General features: G+C 37.6%; 1 protein-coding gene across 1 annotated transcript in view; it reads left to right on the forward strand.

Annotated features, from left to right (window-relative positions):
• Positions 1-19272, forward strand: part of LOC127445745 (protein unc-80 homolog) — a 104509-nt gene that overhangs the window by 4590 nt on the left and 80647 nt on the right. Inside the window, exons 9-12 of the mRNA XM_051706013.1 lie at positions 13362-13496; positions 13666-13882; positions 14063-14194; positions 16545-16813. Of these exons, the coding sequence (XP_051561973.1) occupies positions 13362-13496; positions 13666-13882; positions 14063-14194; positions 16545-16813 (753 nt within the window). The remainder of the gene's footprint in view (positions 1-13361; positions 13497-13665; positions 13883-14062; positions 14195-16544; positions 16814-19272) is intronic.

A 19272-nucleotide genomic window follows, 5' to 3' on the forward strand; every position in this document is an offset into this window, starting at 1 on the left:
GGAAAAAATTTATTTTCGATATCGATAATTAATAGAGTAATCTTCAATATTCATCCTATGTTCTACATCTAGATAATCAGATCAGGTACGTCTCGCTAAAAACAAAAGCTAAGAATCACAGTCATGAAATCAGACTGTTAGGAAGTATTAGCAGGCTGGCAGCTACACAGCTACATAGACCTGCCATCATGGAAACCGGTAATGAGGCTCGGTAGACACTAGCTAGCTATCCGGCTAATATGATATCGTTGTGTACTGAACAAGACAGCACTGACAATGCAATACAGCAATCGACTAAACACAACAGCAACTCTGACATCAACACCATTTTATTTATGTACTATTTAGTTAAATGTTATTTCATGATCCATAGTGCTGTCACAGGCAAGAAATTGTTTCTTCTTCCTGTGATGTTTATTGGTGGTTGGCAATACAGCATATGGTCCATTACCGCCACATATTGAGCTGGAGTGTGGAAATCACAAAGTCTTTTAATGGAGTCAGATGTCAGCTGAAGATAATGAAATTGGCGAAATGTCATCGAAAAAAGGTTACTAAACTTATGTAGGATTAAATCGTCAACTGAGTATACTTTAAAGGTAGCTTACCCTCTGGGGTTTACTTGCGAAATGTTTGATCCAGTCTTCCACTAGACCTCTCTCTCTGTCAGAAGATGAGGTGACGTTAAGACCTTGAATAGAGACAACTCTTTATCTCTAACTTGTGAAGACAATACAGCACTGTGGCAGGGCGGGGGGGGGGCCGTGATTCTGGCCCCACCCTCCGCCCTGCCACAAGCACATAACATAAGATTAAACAGTAGAAGAAATATATAAATGTGAAATAAGTAAAAATGAATTTATAAATGAATAATGAACATATAAAATAATATACAGTATAGAATGAGAGTAAAATAATATGAAAGAAAACAAAAGAAACAAATAAATGAAGTACAATACAGTTGTATGGTTGCTCTCTTGAAGTAACAAACAAATACAAATATTTGATTATAGAGTACATTGAAATAAAATGGTCAAAAATTGACAGATCTTCCCTGTCATCACGCATACCAGCATCAGTTGAGGGAGTGTACCTGACCCTAATAGACTGTCGTCTTACAACAGTTATATTTCTTACAAAACAAATTAACACTCAAATTGTGATGTACAAGAGTAATATGATGAACACTCCTGACACTACAACAGTTAGAAATGCTTTCAAATTACTCAAGGGGTCCTAAAATTGTTCCCAAGCATTTTACTAAAAATGTCAGTAATGGGCCTCATTGTTGCTTTCGCTGTTGTCTCATACACCTCATGTAAGGCCTGTACTTCAGTTACTAAGTCTGTTACTCCTATAAAATGGCACAAACCATCCTAACCACTTTTCAACCTTAGATAGCGAACGCCTAGTATGTGTGATGAATAAATGGTGTTTAACATATTCCTCTGACACTACTCATACTGCTGCAAAGGTAGGCCAAATAACATCTGCCTTTCCATCCCTTAGGAACGGATAAGCTTTATCATCACAAACAAAGTTTGTGCCATTTGGAGCAATTGATGTTTCATTCATCATTGTAAGAAGAGGGGTTTTTTACATTTGGAAAATTGGAGATGCTCCTTTTGGTTTAGAATTGTCTACAACAATTTCCCTTAATGCACCAGGATGATATTCCTTCAGACTTCACATTAAGAGTGAAGTGATCATTAGAATGAGTACTGTTGTAGACAGGCAATTGCCATGAATCATAATGTGAATGAGAACAATTTCTGTATTAGCACACAGTGCTTCTGAACAGCAATTTATCACTCCAAGAATAATCAGCTACCTTAAAAAGGCATCTATAAGGATCTGACATTGTCAATGGTTTTACAAACATGCATTTAGTACCATCTTCACCCTGTGATTTGGTACAGTTAGAATTCCCAAAAGCAATTGTGAAAACATGTTCTTAACCACCCTGCATTGCCTATTTTTACCTGTTACAGATTTAACACCTTTGGCCATTTTCCTTTAGCATCTCTCTGATGTCTTAACATTACAGCATGTTATGCTCGAAACACATCAGCTGGTAGTGTTGTTGTCAGATTGGTATCTTCAGAATTGTTAATTGGAATACACCACTTAGATTGATGAGTGGTTGTCTTATTCTTCTCTAAATCAACTAGTACACTGCCATTCTTGTCAATGTCACTTTGTTCAGTTATAGAAATCAAATCAGTGGTTAATGGATGTACACACCCAACATTTTGATACATTCAGAGTTTTGGCATACATGTGAGCTAAAGTCAAAGCTGCATTGCCCTCACTGTAAGATTCTAGCCATGGGTAAAAAAACTGGATCTGAATTTACACTTGATAGGAAAACCAGCACAGAAAACAAAAACATCATGTTTATTTTGTTCAAATCCTTCATTTCTAAAGTTAAAAACCATATATGGACCTGGTTTTATACTGGACTCTGATTTAAATTTTGTATGACAATTATGTGACTTAAATTTCAAAGCCCCTGTATATATGTTGATTGAAGGCTAAAACATATATTGAGGACACACAGTTAAAGTACAGCTTGGTCTTCTTTCAGACAGGTGTACCCATTAATAATTCTGAACAGATGTAAAACCCTCTGCTAATATACGTAGCTTTTTCTTGTGACAAATGACTTTGTAAGTCATAATGTCTCTGTGTCTGGAATGCAGACACCCAACCAGAGGTCACAAGGTCTTGGTCGTGTTCCCAAGAACGATCTCGAGGTTGGAAATAGAGTGAGGCTCCTGTTATTCAGTCTGCTGGTGGTTGTCGGCATGGAGTGTCATCCCTATGATAAGGCTGGATCTTCTCTAATTCTTTGAAGGCTTTCAACCTGCAAAAGAAAAAAACAGGAGAGTCTCTGTTCTTTTGGAAAAACAAATTAAGTTCAGCCTTGTTGGAATTTGAATTATTTAGACTCCCTTGCAAACTCATAGAGATAAATAAAGATGATCTGGCAACTAAGCTGTAGTCTGGTGTAAGCTAATTTTCTCTTAGCCCCCACCCGCCATATCTTCATCATGAGGTTGGCCTCCAAGTCACTAAAATACAAGGTTTTTCCTCATGACTCCATCCTACATCATTTTGTCAGTCACATTAAATTTGACCAAAAACCAAAAGTTAGGGTTTGGTTATTAGCCAATTTAAAGTAATAAATACTTATCCATTTGCCAGCTGAATTTATTTGTACTAGTTTTATGTCTTTGACCAAAATCATTTACCCAAATACAATGCTTTGTCTCTTATCTAGGGCAATTTCCATGCATCCTGAACCTGCCTTTGAGCATTTGTACCACTTCAGGTGAAGTCATGCAATCCACCAAAAGAGAATCCCGTAACAACATTGGTCAACCTTTGACAACCTCAAAAAGAACTCAGCCCAAATCTTTATTAACTGAACAGATACTAATGGAACCAACGTAGGAGCAACTACCCATGTTAGTCCATATTTCACCAATCATGTTTAAAAGCGTGATTAACCCTTTCTGCAATGCCTGTCCTGTCCTAGAAAATGGAAGTACCATTGAATCCCCAGAAGTTTACAAACTTCTTGACATACCTGACCAGTAAAACGTGTGCCCTGATCAGAATCTATATTGTGTAGCATTCCCCATCTGGGAATGATGTCTCAAGGTAGTAGTTTAGCAATAAATCACCAATGTCTTCCTTTATGTTTTTCCCAACAATTTATTAGCACTGTTTTTAAGTGGTGTTACATCCTACTTTGGAAACTAGTCAACCATGACCAAAACATCCTTGTAACCCTTACTTTTAGGAAGAATTATGAAATCACATTGCTATTCAGGAAACAATTCACAAAACTATTCAGAAAACAGCCCTGAAAACAATTCACAAAACAGCCCACAGGTTGCAGTTGTTCACTTAGCAAATGATAGAATTTAGTTTTTCACATGTCTCACATCTAGTAACTAATTCTCTGTATGTTCTAAATCCCCTCGATATACTTCATAGTAGTGTTGGGTTCGAGTCCACCTTAGTCGAGTACAAGTCAAGTCTGAGTCTTTAAATAATCGAGTCCGAGTTGAGGCCTAGTCGGACTCAAGACCAAGTCCATAACAGGCCGAGTCCGAATGAATCTGTTCATGAATCTGAATTAAAATTGTAACCGTAAACTCAACATCAATATTTTAAGCTTATTTTAAACTTCACAACTAAGAAAAACAGTTTGTCAATATAAATGTAACAAAATCACCTCTGTTGCATTTCATATTTACATTTTATGATTAGTATACTGCTGAACAAACTTCAAAGTGGTTTCAGAATTAAAGCATATGCTTTAGGTGTATGAAGACAAAACTGTCCTTCAACACACTTCTGATTGCATTCTGTTGACATTTAAATTATTTGTTGCTTTTTCCCCTCCACTCAAACATAAACTAAAGAAAGTGATTTCTCAGGGCCAGCAAAGCCTTCTCTGCTGGTGTAACATGCCTAATATATAAATATTTTTTCATCCTTTCATTCTCATTGACCTTTTTGCCTATGTATTTTCAATCGCTTTCCACTCCTAATTCATCTACAAACGATTAGCAAAAAACAAAAAGTTTATCCAATCAGAATTTATTCCTTGATGCTTATAAGCAAAGTGTGACAACTGTTTCTCAAATCACATGCCCAAAGTCATACTCCTTAGCCGAAGCATCTCGTGAGTCTGAGCTCCACCCCGTCAGGCCTTCAGAATTTCTGCAGAATCCCTCAACAGTGCAAATGAATGGACATCTAAAGTCAGATTCATCAGCCAATCAGATTGATTTATTTGTTCTTGGTGGGTGTGGTCTTTAGGATATGTCCCAGTCCAGGCCTTCTAGCTGGCCTTGAGTGACACAATCAGGCATTAAGTGATGTACGTAATTTGAAAGCGAAGAGCGCGAGATCTTGCTGTCGAGATGACTGTCATCACTGCTGTTATTGCTGTTGAGAAAGAGATTCTTATGGATTTAAAAACCTGAGATGTGATTGATTAATTAAACAGGAAAGGAGGACTGATTTTCACTTCAAGCAAATTGGTAAGTGCTTTTTGCATTGTTATAGCAACATCAGGAGTCTTCTAAGTGTAAATTAGGCTGCTTGAGCTTTCAGTGTAGATCAAGTTTTGAAAAGTAACCATGTACCCTGACGAAACAAAATTTATTGCAAGCAAAATTTAAATTGCAAATATTATTAGAGAGCTTTTTCTTGGTATTAGATCTCCTTGGTTCTGACTTTCATGCGTGGACATGTTTTTAAAATGTCAATTGGTATTATTAGTTTACTGCCACGTAATGTATGATAGGCATACAATGTCTTATTCATTGTGAAACTGTGTTTTCTTAATGGTATGAATCGCACTGAAGGCCTAGATTTAAAATGCATTACAACCAAGGTTATTATGTTATGAATTTTTATTTAGTTTTTATTTCTACTTCATTTTCAATTTGTCAGTTCAATTTAATTTAGTTGTATTTAAAATTATCCCTATCTAAAGAGATTATAGTCTATACTGAGATTTCTTTCTGAATCTTTTACTCTATCTGCTGACTGATTTGGGAAAGTACAGTACATATAAATGAGTCAACACAGTAGTAATTAGCACTCACTGAGAAGTTACATCTCACAATTTGACTGCAAATGCTACATCCAAAAACACTGGAAAAGCCCACTGATAATATTAGGGCCATGTTGTCACGGACATGATTTTCTAGTTAATTTGCGGGAAACAGCACAATGCAGGGCAGTTCTGCGTGCTGCTCATGTACCTAAATCCCTGATGTGCGTCTCGCAGCAGCTGCCACAGAAGATAAAACAAATTTGATATTTGCTTGAGCAGCAGCTGCGTTGGTCTGCAATCAGTCTGAAATCTTTAAATACCAACCAAAGAAAACTTCATTGAGCTCTTCTTTAACCGCAAAAACATGGAGAATAATAATTTTGAGTCATAAATTTAACAGAATTGTCCTTCAAATGTGTCAGAGATGTAGGCTAATTAAAAGATGTGCATAAGTTACCCAGTGGTTTACAATTAAAATAAAATAAACATTTAAAATAAAAACGTCATAACCAACTAAATTCATCTTGTAACATGAAGTTTATCTTCATACACAGACTCTGTCATCGAATAATACATTTATTTTATAGCCTATAATTAAATTATAAACAAAACATTTCACTGCCCAAAATATCCTAATATTTTATTGTGCATTGTTGAATGTTGTGAATGGTGGACAAATGCTGTAAAAGAATGTATTTTAAGTAGCTTGTCAATGCTTTGAAAATAGTCAATCAAAAATAAATAGGTGCTGTTTATCTGTTTAGAATTGGCGTCTGCTTTATCAATAACGCTTTTTTTCCCCCAATTATTTAAAACGTTAAACAGTTAATTCATTAAGCTATTATGGACCAATTCAAGCTGACAACACTGCATGGACCACAAGAGACTACAGAAGCCTACATGTGTAGATACATTATGTCTAAAAAGACTTAATATCCAATATGAATACTATTTTTATGTATTTTTATTTCGATATGCTGTTTTTAGTACTGAGAGACATGATGTGGGTGACTTGACTCACTGAAGTTCTTGATTTTAAATTTTTAACCATGATGAAACCGCAATGCGAGCACCGTCTTGGCTGCACAAACGGCACACGCAATTTGACCAGCTGTCAGGTCCCGTGTCATGTGAAACTGCCTTGTTTAGTTTCTATTACATTGGATAAATACCCGTCTTTATATTTTCGTCGTGCCAGCCACCTCATAGCCGATGTTATACAGTAGTCTTTGTGGTAACATCCAAGCACATTGGTTGACTGATGAGTGTGCCTGTGCACGTGCGTATGTGTGTGTGCGTGTTTGCTTAAACACAGTGAAACAACTCTGGCTACGTGTATGACTTCAGGGGTTAATACAGCTGCATGAAGTCAGAGAATGTGTTCATTCATTTCTGTTTTGTTATTTATTTATGAATAAATAAAAATTGCCATGGACTCGGCTGGACTGAAGTCAGAGTCAAGTCTGAGTAAAAATGCATCCGAGTCCGTGACAAGTCCAAGTCCATTAAACTCGAGTACCCCAACTCTACTTTATAGTAAAGCAAGTGTCCTACATTGTGTATCAGTATGGCCAGGTAAGGAAACAAGGTTTTCTGAGCTTTTATTCATCTAATAATTTAGAGAAATTCCAAATTCACTTTGAGCTGTGAGCAGTGATATTTGATGACCCACAAATGACATGCCTGAGCAGTAAAGATTTCTGCTGTTCATACAGCGGCAACAGTAGCTGCCTGGTCAGCAAGGAAATTCCCCTTGATATGAGCCTTCACACCACAAATAATTGTGGGAGCTGCAGGACTCTTAACAATCTTCTACTTCACCATTCTTATTGGAGTACCTGCCATTGTGAGAGAACCCCTTTGCTGCCAACCTGCTTTGAGGTCATTCACAACACCAAACGCATAACGGAGTGCATAGATGTTAGCTGTTTTCCCTTCTGCCAACTCACAAAATTTGTTGCTGAACTAATGTTCCAGCAACAGCTTACCAGAAATAAGCCTTACATTTACATTTATGCATTTGGCAGATGCTTTTATCCAAAGCGACTTACAGTGCCCTGATTACAGGGACAACCCCCCTGGAGCAACCTGGACTTAAGTGCCTTGCTCAAGGACACAATGGTGGTGGCTGTGGGATTGAACCAACAACCTTCTGCTTATCATTTCAGTGCTTTAGTCCACTACACCACCACCACTCCAGTCTGTATTTACTCAACCAGCCTTGTGTTCCCCATTGTCCACAAAAGATATACAGCATAGAAAATCAAATTAGTCAAGTCATTTTATTTGTGTAGCGCTTTTCACAATACACATCGTTTCAAAGCAGCTTTACAGGAAATCATGCATTAAAAATAAATAAATAAAATAATTTAAACTGTAATATCTATAAGGTGATCATTGTGTAGTTTGATTAAATATTATTGTAAATTGTGTATTAATTAAATAATAATTGTATTTAGAACCCCTGTGAGCAAGCTGAAGGTGACTGTGGCAAGGAACACAAAACTCCATAAGCTGTTGGTTAATGGAGAAAAATAACCTTGGGAGAAACCAGGCTCACTGTGGAAGCCAGTTCCCCTCTGGCTAAACAACATGAATATGATGCCAGTATTAGCTATTTGTGTGCAGTGCAAGTCATGGTTTAAAATGTGTAAATTAAGTAAGTGTTAAGGTCCAGTGTTTAAAAAAAACAAAAACATTTTTTTTTATTAACTTTAAGATTAATGACTAATGTCTTTGAAATTCATCCTGGATTATCTGCAGAAGTTCACATAGATGCATTGTCCTTTGTTAGTTGGCTGATGAAGGCTTTTTTTGGTAATTAAATGATTGTCTATGTATTCCATTTCAAGATTGTAGTCCATCAATAAACAAAGGGGATTTAGGCAGAGATCAATGAGGTGCATTGCAGTTCAACCAGCAGGTCATTTTGGTGAGGTTTGGTGGGGTCCATCTGAAGTCCAAGGTTCAGGCAGTGGCATATGAAGTATCCAATGTCTTACAGTTGGAGTTGGCATCAGTTCATCCTTGAATTAGAATTTAGAAGTGACATATTATCTAAGTTCAAGATAGCCCTTAGGGCATGCGCTATCTCTATTCCCTGTTTAGTTTATCTTTATCTTTTTTTTTTTTTTTTTTTTTTTGTCATTGCAAGCAGAAACTGAGCAAACTGAGAGGATTTTCAGTTCTCTCCGTTCTGATTATTTCAAAATTTAAATTTCAATGACCTTTAAAACCCACAAAGTCAGTTGTTCTCTTTTTTTGCCCGAATCTCACACTAAATTTTAGTTATTCTTTAACAGTGAGAATAGTGATAATTATAAAAAGCTAAACTGCTTTTCTCACAAAACATCACCAAGGGCTTCATTCAACCTTTCCCATCTAAACAATCTTTAAGAAAACCTCTTCCAGGGAGTCACGTGACGCCATGCGAGGATCGGACATGTGAACAGCGAGCTCTGTGCACTTTGCTGGTTTTGGTACCTTTTAATGACATAAAATTCATTCAATTCAGTAAGATTCGATACACTCTGTTCCATAACTGTTCTAGGAGGAAAATATGTCAAAGAATTCAAAATCCTCGGGCTCTGGAGATATTAAAAGACACTTACGTGCTCAGGCTGACACCCCTGAGAAGGCCGTGGACCAGGGAGTCGATTTGGTCAGAGAGTTCCGGGAAATGCAGCGAGAGATGTTGAACATGTCAGCAATGCTGACGAAGGTCGTTGCTGACTTGGAGGATCTTGCTGTCATACGTCGATCGATCACTGCTATGGAGGCGAAATTTACTGATGTGGTCACAAAAGTGGGGGATGTCGAGAAACAGATCGATTATCTGGAGTCATCGGAGAGGGAATTATCTGCTAATCTTCTAGTGACCAAGGTGGATTTGGAGCGTGTCTGGGAGAAGTTGGAGGACATGGAAAACCATAGCCGGCGGAATAATGTCCGTATCGTGGGAGTCCCGGAGGGAGCAGAGGGTCAGAATATTGTGGAATTCCTGGACGGGCTCTTTCCAAGTCTGCTCGACATAGCAGGCCATAAGCTGGAAATCGAGCGAGCTCACAGGGTTCCGGCTCAGCGATCCACTGAGGGAGACAGGCCCCGATCAGTTCTGGCCAAATTTCTGAGATCATCCGATAAAGATCTGTGTTACGTGAGGCGAGGAGTAAAGGAAGGCTTTCTTGGAAGAACCACAGCATTTTTTGTTCCCAGACTTTTCTAACTTGACAAGAGAGAAACGTGATTGATTCAAGGAATGTAAGAAACCTTTACATCAGTGGAAGGTACCTTTTGCACTGTTATTCCCAGCCAAATTGTGAATAGATGCTAAGGATGGCTGTAAAACATTCACATGCCCACAGCAAGCGATGTCCTTCATAAAGTCAGTGGAGTGAGTGGGTTGTGTTGTGGTGCTCACATTGCTGCCAGGTGGGCCGGCTCACTGAACATCTGCTTGACTGTTTGAAGATTCTGTGCGCTCTTTACCTAGAAGCTGGAGTTTATTTTGTAGAGCAACACACCTTCGGAATGGTTTTGTGAATGAATCTACAGCCTCTTTGTGCTTATTCCGCCTATTGGCTGGAGTTTATTTTGTGGAGTATTTCTGACAAAGTCATTGGAGTAAGTCATTTGCTTACACTCATGTTTCAGCCAAATGGACCGGATCACTGAACATTTGTTTGCCTGTCTGAAGAATCTGTGTGCTCTTTTTGTGCTGGCTCCACCTAGTGGCTGGAGTTTATTTTGTAGAATAATACACCTTTAGGACAGTTATATGGATGAAGCTACATGCTCTTTGTGTTTAATAGATTATCTTTTGCTGTGTAATTCTGTCTCACAAATTTTTATAGAATCACCGGACTTGAGCAATCCGACTGCAAAGTTGTCACAGAGGTTCTCGTAGGCGTACATGGACTGTTTGAGTTTGGAGAGATGGACGGCAGTTGGCAATGTCGTGCGTGAAGTTAATGTGCACGTTTTTCTTTTTTCTGTTTGTTTGGTTGTGGGGAATGTTCGGGGTTTGACTGTTGCACTAATTTTGGAATGTGGTCTTTATAATCCTGTTTTTGACACACAGTCTTTTTTTTCTTACGTGTCAAAATGTCAAATGTTAATATGAGTGGATTGTCTCTCTCCACGTGGAATGGGTTGGGGCACCCCATAAAAAGAAGGAAGGTTATTTCTCTTCTTAAGCGTAAGAAATATGATATAGTGTTTCTTCAAGAAATGCACATTTCCCCTCAAGAAGCTGAAAAATTTGGAAAGATATGGGGTGGGCATTTCTTTTTGTAGTTCTGGCTCAAGTAACAGCAGGGGAGTCATTACACTGATAAGTAAACATCTACAATTCAAATGTCTCAAACAGAGTAAAGATAAATTAGGAAGAGTCATTATTGTTTTAGCTGAAATTCAGGGACAAAATCTTATTTTGGTGAATATTTCTGCACCTAACGTTGATGATCAGGGCTTTTTTATAGATCTTGAAGGGATGTTGCAAGCCGCTGGCATCCCTCATGATATAATATTGGGAGGAGATTTTAATCTTTTGATGGACTCAGTCCTTGATCATAGTGAAGTCCCTCATTTCAAATGTTGTTGATTGCTCAATTGGAAACATTTTAGTCTCAGATCACACCTTTGTGCGTTTAGAGGTGTTGCCACATACGGAGAGAAAGAAATCATATAGTTGCCGCTTTAATGTATCCCTTTTGCAAAATCCTGAATTCCAACAAATGCTGAAATCAATGTCTATATGTATCCTCTGTGGGCGTGGCTTGGGAGCACTTAAGGCGGTTCTTAGGGGCTGGATCATACAGTATGCCTCATTCACCAAAAAATCCAAAGCACAAGAACTTGTAGAATTGGAAGGGAATATTAAAAGTGCTGAGGCAGAGCTGAAGCGTTGAATGTCGTCTAATAGCCTCAGAGAATTGACCCGAATGAAATACAGATATACTATTATTTTGTTGCAGAAGGTGGAGTTTTGGAGGACAAGACACCCATACTTTGAATCGGGGGACAAAGCAGGGAAGCTTTTGGCTAGATACATAAAACAGAGAGAGTTTTTTTCTACCATTCCCTCAGTGAAATCTGCTGGTGGTGAAATATTTACCTCGGTGTAAGGAAGTGGACTCTCTGAAGGAGACGGGAGCCGGTCAAACATCCAACATAAGACACTTTATTGTCAGCACTTTTTAGTGTAACAAAGACATTCAACACCACTGCTTTTCAGCAGCATGAACACACATTAACGAGGTGCTTTTCAGCTTCACATAGACACACACAGCTTCGTTGTATCTCTGTCTCTCCACACTCAGCCATTGATATTAATGTTTTTAAAGAATTTTATCTTGAGCTCAATAGTTCCACGTCTTCGTCTACTGATGAAGATATTAGAAACTTTGTGGAACTATTAGAACTTCCTAAACTGACAACTGAGCAAAAAAATTATCTTGATTCTGAGATAAACTTGGAGGAGCTTGGCGAGGTAATTAAGGCCTTGCCTACAGTCAAGGCTCCGGGGCCAGACGGCTTTGCAGCTGAATTTTTTAGATCTTATGCTACAGAACTGGCTCCACTTTTGCTAAAAGTTCATACGAAATCATTAAAGAATGGAAAGCTTCTGCCAACCATGACACAAGCCCGGATCAGTCTGATTCTTAAAAAGGACAAAGATCCAAACGAGTGTAAGAGTTACCATCCGATTTCCCTGATCCATCTAGACGTTAAAATATTGTCAAACATTTTGGCTAACCGATTAAGTAAAGTTATGACATCTCTTATACATATAGATCAGGTGGGGTTTATTCAGGGCCATACCATCTCACTTGACACCGAAAAGGCGTTTGATATGGTAGAATGGGATTATCTTTTTAAGATTTTGGAAATATACGGGTTCAGGAATACTTTTATTGGATGGATTAAGTTACTTTATAGACACCCAGTAGTGGCGGTACAAACAAATGGATTAATTTCAGATTATTTTACTTTGCATAGGGGCACCTGGAAGGGTTGCCCTCTTTCCCCATTATTGTTCTGTCTTGCCCTGGAACCATTGGCAGCCGCGATAAGAAAGGAGGATGATTTTCCAGGGGTGGTGGCGGGAGGTATGGCGCATAAGTTTTTGCTTTACACAGATGATATTTTATTATTTGTCTCTGACCCTATTATATCTATGCCTTCCTCCACAGAATTATTCATTCCTTTTCTAAGTTCTCAGGACACAGAGTCAATTGGACTAATTCCAAAGCTTTGGCTCTGACTGCATACTGCCTAGTAACGGCTTTTCAGCCGGGCGCCTTCCAGTGGCCCGAACAGGGCATTAAGTATTTGAGCATTTTATTCCCAGCAAATTTGTGTGATTTAGTTAGAGTTAACTTTGACCCTTTAATAAAAAGGTTTTCAAGTGATGTGGGCAGGTGGGCTTCATTACATTTATCTATGATTGGGAAGGTTTATGTTATTAAAATTAATTGTATTCTAAAATTAAACTACCTGCTACAATCTCTCCCTGTAGATTTCCCCCTCTCTTATTTCAAGCAATTTGATAGCATAGCGAAGTCTTTCATTTGGAATGGTAAACGTCCCAGCTTACATTTCATTAAGTTGCATAGGCCGTTTGACAAAGGTGGGCTAGGCCTACCCAAGATTGTGTTTTATTATTATGCATTCGGTCTGAAGACACACACATAACCCTATATATTATTGCCCCCCTAATATAACCATTCTAGATCCGGGCCTGTTCTCAGATCGTTCTTTTCCCTCTTGTATTTTTAAGGACATGACTCTGAAATGTAATGAGGAGGGCAGATCTTTGAGTTCTGAGACCTTCTCCAAGGTGTCAGTTACCAACCTCAGGAGGCAAGCAGTCCCTGACCTCTCAACTGAGATGGGCATGAACATATTCAAAAAGGTTTGCTTTTTGTTATTGTTATATGTTATTTTAAGGATTTATGCCTAGTGTAGTGAAGATGTTAACCCCAATATCTATTTTCTAACTACATCACTTTTGCTTGAAAGCTCACCATTTTGCCATACACTTTTTTTTTTTTAATCCTGTGATTGCTAATTTGTTTATCCAGTTTAAGAATCGTAGAGAAGATCGGGAGAGAAAAGGCTCTATCCCATTCCACCATACTGGGAAGAAACGTCAGCGACGAATGGGCATACCATTCCTGATGCATGAAGACCACCTAGACGTCTCACCCACACGTAGCACCTTCTCCTTTGGAAGCTTCTCTGGACTGGGAGATGACCGCCGTGCTCTGGACCGCGGAGGCTGGCCTTCCACCATCATGGGTATACCTGCATCAGAATCTAATCCATTTTTATCATCTGTGTTGTAAATATAGTTTGATTTTCTATATGGATACATTTCATATTTACCCACACACATCATGTATTCACATTATGATGTGTCCTATATGTCCGTTATTTTAGATTATTGTCATATTGAGGGTGTGCTTTGTTGTCTTGCAGGAAAGTTAACACGCCGTGGAAGCTCAGATACTACAGGAGATGTGGACAGTCTTGGAGCGAAACATTTTCATTCCCATCACAACTTGCCTGAACACTCCAACAGCCACAGTGACAATACCATCAAAGAGGGTGGTAAGCAAATAAGGGGCACTCTCACACTATCAGTAGCATAGTTAAACTGATTCATAAAATACAAAAGAGTAATTGACATGGCACAATTTTTTGTCCAGATCTATTAGATAATTCATAAATACACTAAATATACAATTCACACAAAACAGTTATATGAGTTCAAAGTCATTTTAATATTTTTTCTTGGCTTAAAGACAAAAATGTCCAGAGACCGCAAAAAAAAGAAAAAAGAAAAAAAAAGAGTCTAATTAAAGCAGGGGTCGGCAACCTTTTTGACATGGAGTGCCATTTTTTTATTTTCCTGGTCAATGGCTGTGCCGATGCCGACCCCACCCCCAAAAAAACAAAAAACAAAACACATGCAGTTGTATGTGATTTTCTGAAGTATGAGTATAAAGTTTTCTGTTTTGCATCTTTCTAATTTAATCGTTTATTTTTCATTATAAATGATATTATCAGCATAACAGTTTGAGTGAAAATCTTGTGCAAAACCCGATGATTATGATATAATCATGATGCTGCATGTGAACTTTCACAGAGCATCTTAAGTGCTTTAATGAAAGAAAACCTGTCCTTTTGTACAAAATGTACATGGTTTAGACTTTCCATTGAATTTCAGCAAATCTACATCACGGATGTTCTCGATATTATTCATGAGAAGGCATGGCCTTTACCCTTTGACAAGTGAGTTTAGAGAGATTATTTTGAGATATGCTGTGATGTGTGGTGTTTCTGACTGGGACTCGTTAGAGACACAGTTTACATTGATGGTCCCAGACTCATTGGGCCAAACACAAACGCTATCCATCTATCATCCATCCATCCATCCCTAATGTAAGTGTGTTAACCGATCTAAGCACTTATATTTTTAAATCATAGTCTTGGAGTAAGTCTCAAAAGTTATTAAAGTGTAAAAACATTAACAGATTTTCGATACAGTTTACATGGCTTGGCATTTATTTGCGTATTAAATTACAGATATAAATTACCAGTGTGAGAAATGCATTGTGAGCTTACAAAACAGTGTATAATTTATTTGTGCATTCTATTAAAGCAGTTATGAGAATCTCATGATGCTGTTAACTGCATTATTAAAATAAAGCTGAGTGACTGAATCAGACATTTGTTGGGTTCACTCCCCCTTCACCCCTCACTCCGCTGCTATTCACGCCCACTTTGAGTGCATCTTTTAAAAATGTGGTGAGAGCTCAACTATGCTAAAATTGGGGTGTTGCAACCCTTTAAAAAAAGCAAACATATGGGTTACAGTGAGGCACCTACAATGGAAGTAAATGGGGCCAATCTGTAAACATCAAAATACTCATTGTTTCAAAAGTATTGCCTCAAAATGTAAACAATATGTGTTTTAACAATTTTAGTGTGATATAATCACTTGCTAACCTTTTCCCTTGCCATGATGACCATAAACAATGACGATTTAAGAACTTTACGGCTCAAATAACAGTTTTAGAATTATTGTAAGTGCTTTTATAAAATTATAAGGTTCACATTTCTGTATTTAAACTCTCCAAAAATTGGCCCCATTCACTTTCATTGTAGGAGAAACAAGTTGAAATTAATTTTTGTGGTATTTAACATTGTGCCACAAATGCTGTCGACTTTTATTGAACCCGGAATATTCCTTTAAATCTAAAATTCTTAAAAGAAAAAGAGTTAGCATAAGTAATTATGAATAATCATTTTTTGTTATTTATGGAAAAAAAAAAGCAGTGAAAAATTTTGTTTTAAAATAATTTTAAAATTTAAAATTAGTTTCATCCAACAAATCAAATTTAGGTGGTGTAACCAACATACATGTAGCCATTCTGTTGTCATGTGACAAAAAAAAAACAAAACATGGAGGACCACTTTATACATTCATAACTGTGTATGTTTTAAAATACATCACATTTTTATGAAAAGGCACATTTTGTTTAGGTCAAAGGGAGTAACCCTTTGAAGAAAACTTCTTCATATTCATGACTCAAAAAAAAAAAAAAAAGGCGTGGTACCTTTGTTTGACTTTTTTAAAATTAATAATTAAGTTGGAAAGGATTTTAATACCTTTTACTTGCTGGTTACACTTGACATTTTTAAAGTAATTTTAAAGTATTTTTTAATGCTATAAATGTTTTTCAAAAATGTATGAAACCAACATGGACATTAAAATTACAATACTACAAACTTGACACGTGTTTTAAACTAGATTTTCAAGAGATTTCTCATTTTTATCACCTCGGACAACCTTATTAGTCAATGACCTAAAATTTAAATTTTATGCCTGTATTAGTGATAGATGTGGATTGATAGACTCCACATCTTTTTCCCCCTCTGTCTTGCCCTCTCTCAGTTCATTCCCAGATCTCTACTATCACCATGGCTACATTTAACACCACTGTGGCTTCCTTTAATGTGGGCTACACTGATTTCTTCACGGAGCACATTAAGAAACTGTGTAACCCCATTCCCATCCCTGAGTTGCAATGTGAACCACTGGCCTGCTCCAACCTTCCGCGAAGTCTGACAGACTCTTGCATCAACTACTCATCCCTAGAGGACCGAGACACCATCGAGGGCACTAACAACTTCATTTTGAAGAATGGCATGCTGGACCTCACGGTAAGGGGCATAGCCTGTAGCAGAGGGGCATAGCCTGTAGCAGAGGGACCTGGATTGGTTACTGTCATAGAGTGACAGATTTTCATGTCCCTTCAGTGCCCTCTGCTATGATTGATATCCTCTTTGCATGTGAAATGAGTGCCTACACCAAAGTGTCTTTAAAGCAATTCAGGTCACTCAGCGGCCATATTCGTAACACCTCTAGGCAGCAATTTTCTGTACAAGTACAGCTCCTAGTGTATCTACTTAAATAAGGACTAAATTTCCAAAATTGTTGGTAAAAAATTACTTTTAAATTTAGCAATAAAGTGTGACAAAATTTTTTACTTTTGCTCAAATCATGGAAAAAATACATTCATGCTGGTCCAGCTAATGCGCATGTGCATTCTAGAGTAAACTGAAAGGTGATGTCGCTATCAAAAAGGTGATTGGCTCGGTATGGCGGGACTTCCGTTCCTGCAGCCACCATATTTAGCATTACGATTTCTCCCATTCATATGTATAGGAATGAACCGCCTCATCCTAATAATGTCTCTGACAACACTTACAGGTTTTACATTTGTTGTAATGTCCAGCATTTCCATTGTTCAATATTTTTATTTTCCCTTTTTGCAAATTTTGAATAACATTGTGACAATTCATGCTTAAATGTGGGATTAAAGTGATTTAATCCATGTTTTCTGAAGCAATACTATAGCTTCTGGTGAAAAACAGGTCCATATTCACTATAAATCTTGACATCCGGCCTAAAGGCACCAATATACTTCAGAGAAGTTCTTCTTCATTCAGGGGTAAAAAGAAGTTTGAAACAGCTGAGCAACGGTATACTATTTGCGAACATTGAGACACCCGCCACACCTCTGTCAAACACCAATTAATGTGATATTGAAATGTGTATATCAGTGACTTCTTGCCTTATTCTGTGAGTCGAATTCACACTAGATCAGTAAAAGAGGCTTTTTTTTAACTACTCTCTGATGATTTAAAGTTATGTATATGCAGTTGAAAATGCACAATTTGTCTTGTTTACATTCTAAATTCATGATGCTAATGCACTAACATGCTATACACAACCATCATATGCGCAGATTACACTCTGTTAGTGTAATTTATGATTACACTGATACAACTGTAAAGATTGGTTTATAAAAGAGTGTTAATTGGAATAATACAGACAAAAGAATGATGAAAGGCATATCTTTGGGCAGATGTGTGAATTGCTTTCGCTGCAGCACACAAGTGAAGCAGCATATAGAACAAAATAGTGATTGGGCACTTAAGAGTATTTAAGTAGATTTGATTCCTTTTATAGTCTAATTAAACAAAACAAGCATGACATGTTCATGGAAAATGTCTCTACGCGAACAATCGTACAGATGTAAGTAAATTTGCACCAGCTCGCTAATAACTGCATGCCAGTGTGTTCATGTTGACTGATCTTCACTGACTGAATGCAGTGAGCAGGAATTAGCTGTCTGCCTCAAGAAAGGTGGCGCTCCAGGTCACACATGCCGATGATGTTGATGTTGACCAATGGCAGTAAGAAGGTGTGTAGCAGCCGATAAGAAGTGTTGCTTAAAGTTCGCCCAGGCGAGCTGTGATGAACCACTGAATCAAACACAAAAACACCTTCTTTTTGGCCAGATTTTGTTCTAAATGACATCACACCCGTTTATTTTTCGATTTCGTATGAAGTATATTGGGGCCTTAACTGGAACACAGTGAAGGTTTCAAAACGGTGATGCTTTGACCCTGCACACGCTTGCCAGGTACGAAATCCCGGTCTCATTGTACACCAATAAGACGTTGCTTTTTCATTTATAGTGTTTACTGTCAACCTTTTGGTGACAGCAGTATGTTTTAAAAGTATCCCAAAAAAATTCAACCCGTGATTTTATAATTTAAAAAGAAACTAAAAACCATGAACCTGGCACACACTGTGTCTGGTTTGTGTACAGCGCTCTTCATATGCATCACGTGTGAGGAAGTGTGTAGACAAGCTTCACTCATGAATGGACCAAGGAGACTGGGGATGTCAAGATTTATTGTGAATAAGGATTTAAATTATGATCCGTTTCTCACACAAAGCTATTGTAACCTTTCAGAAGACATGGATTAAACCACTCAAGTCATATGGATTACCTATGGATTGCCTTTATGTCCTTTTTTGAGCTTGAAAATGTTGGACCCCGTTGACTTACATTGTATGGACAAAAACACATTCTTTAAAATATCTTTGTGTTTCACATAAGAAAAAAAGTCATACAAATCTGGAATGTCATGAGGGTGAGTAAATTATGAGAATTTTTTCCTTTTTTTTTTTGGTGAACTACTTCTTTAAAAAAATGTTGTCATCATTTACTCACCCTCCTGTCGAATTCCGTGGAGCACAAAAGTTGTTAGAGACTGATAGTCTCAGTCAACATTCACTTTCATTGCATTTTTTTTTTTTTCATTAA

This window comes from Myxocyprinus asiaticus, chromosome 9 (assembly GCF_019703515.2).
Source record: "Myxocyprinus asiaticus isolate MX2 ecotype Aquarium Trade chromosome 9, UBuf_Myxa_2, whole genome shotgun sequence".
Classification (NCBI taxonomy): domain Eukaryota; kingdom Metazoa; phylum Chordata; class Actinopteri; order Cypriniformes; family Catostomidae; genus Myxocyprinus; species Myxocyprinus asiaticus.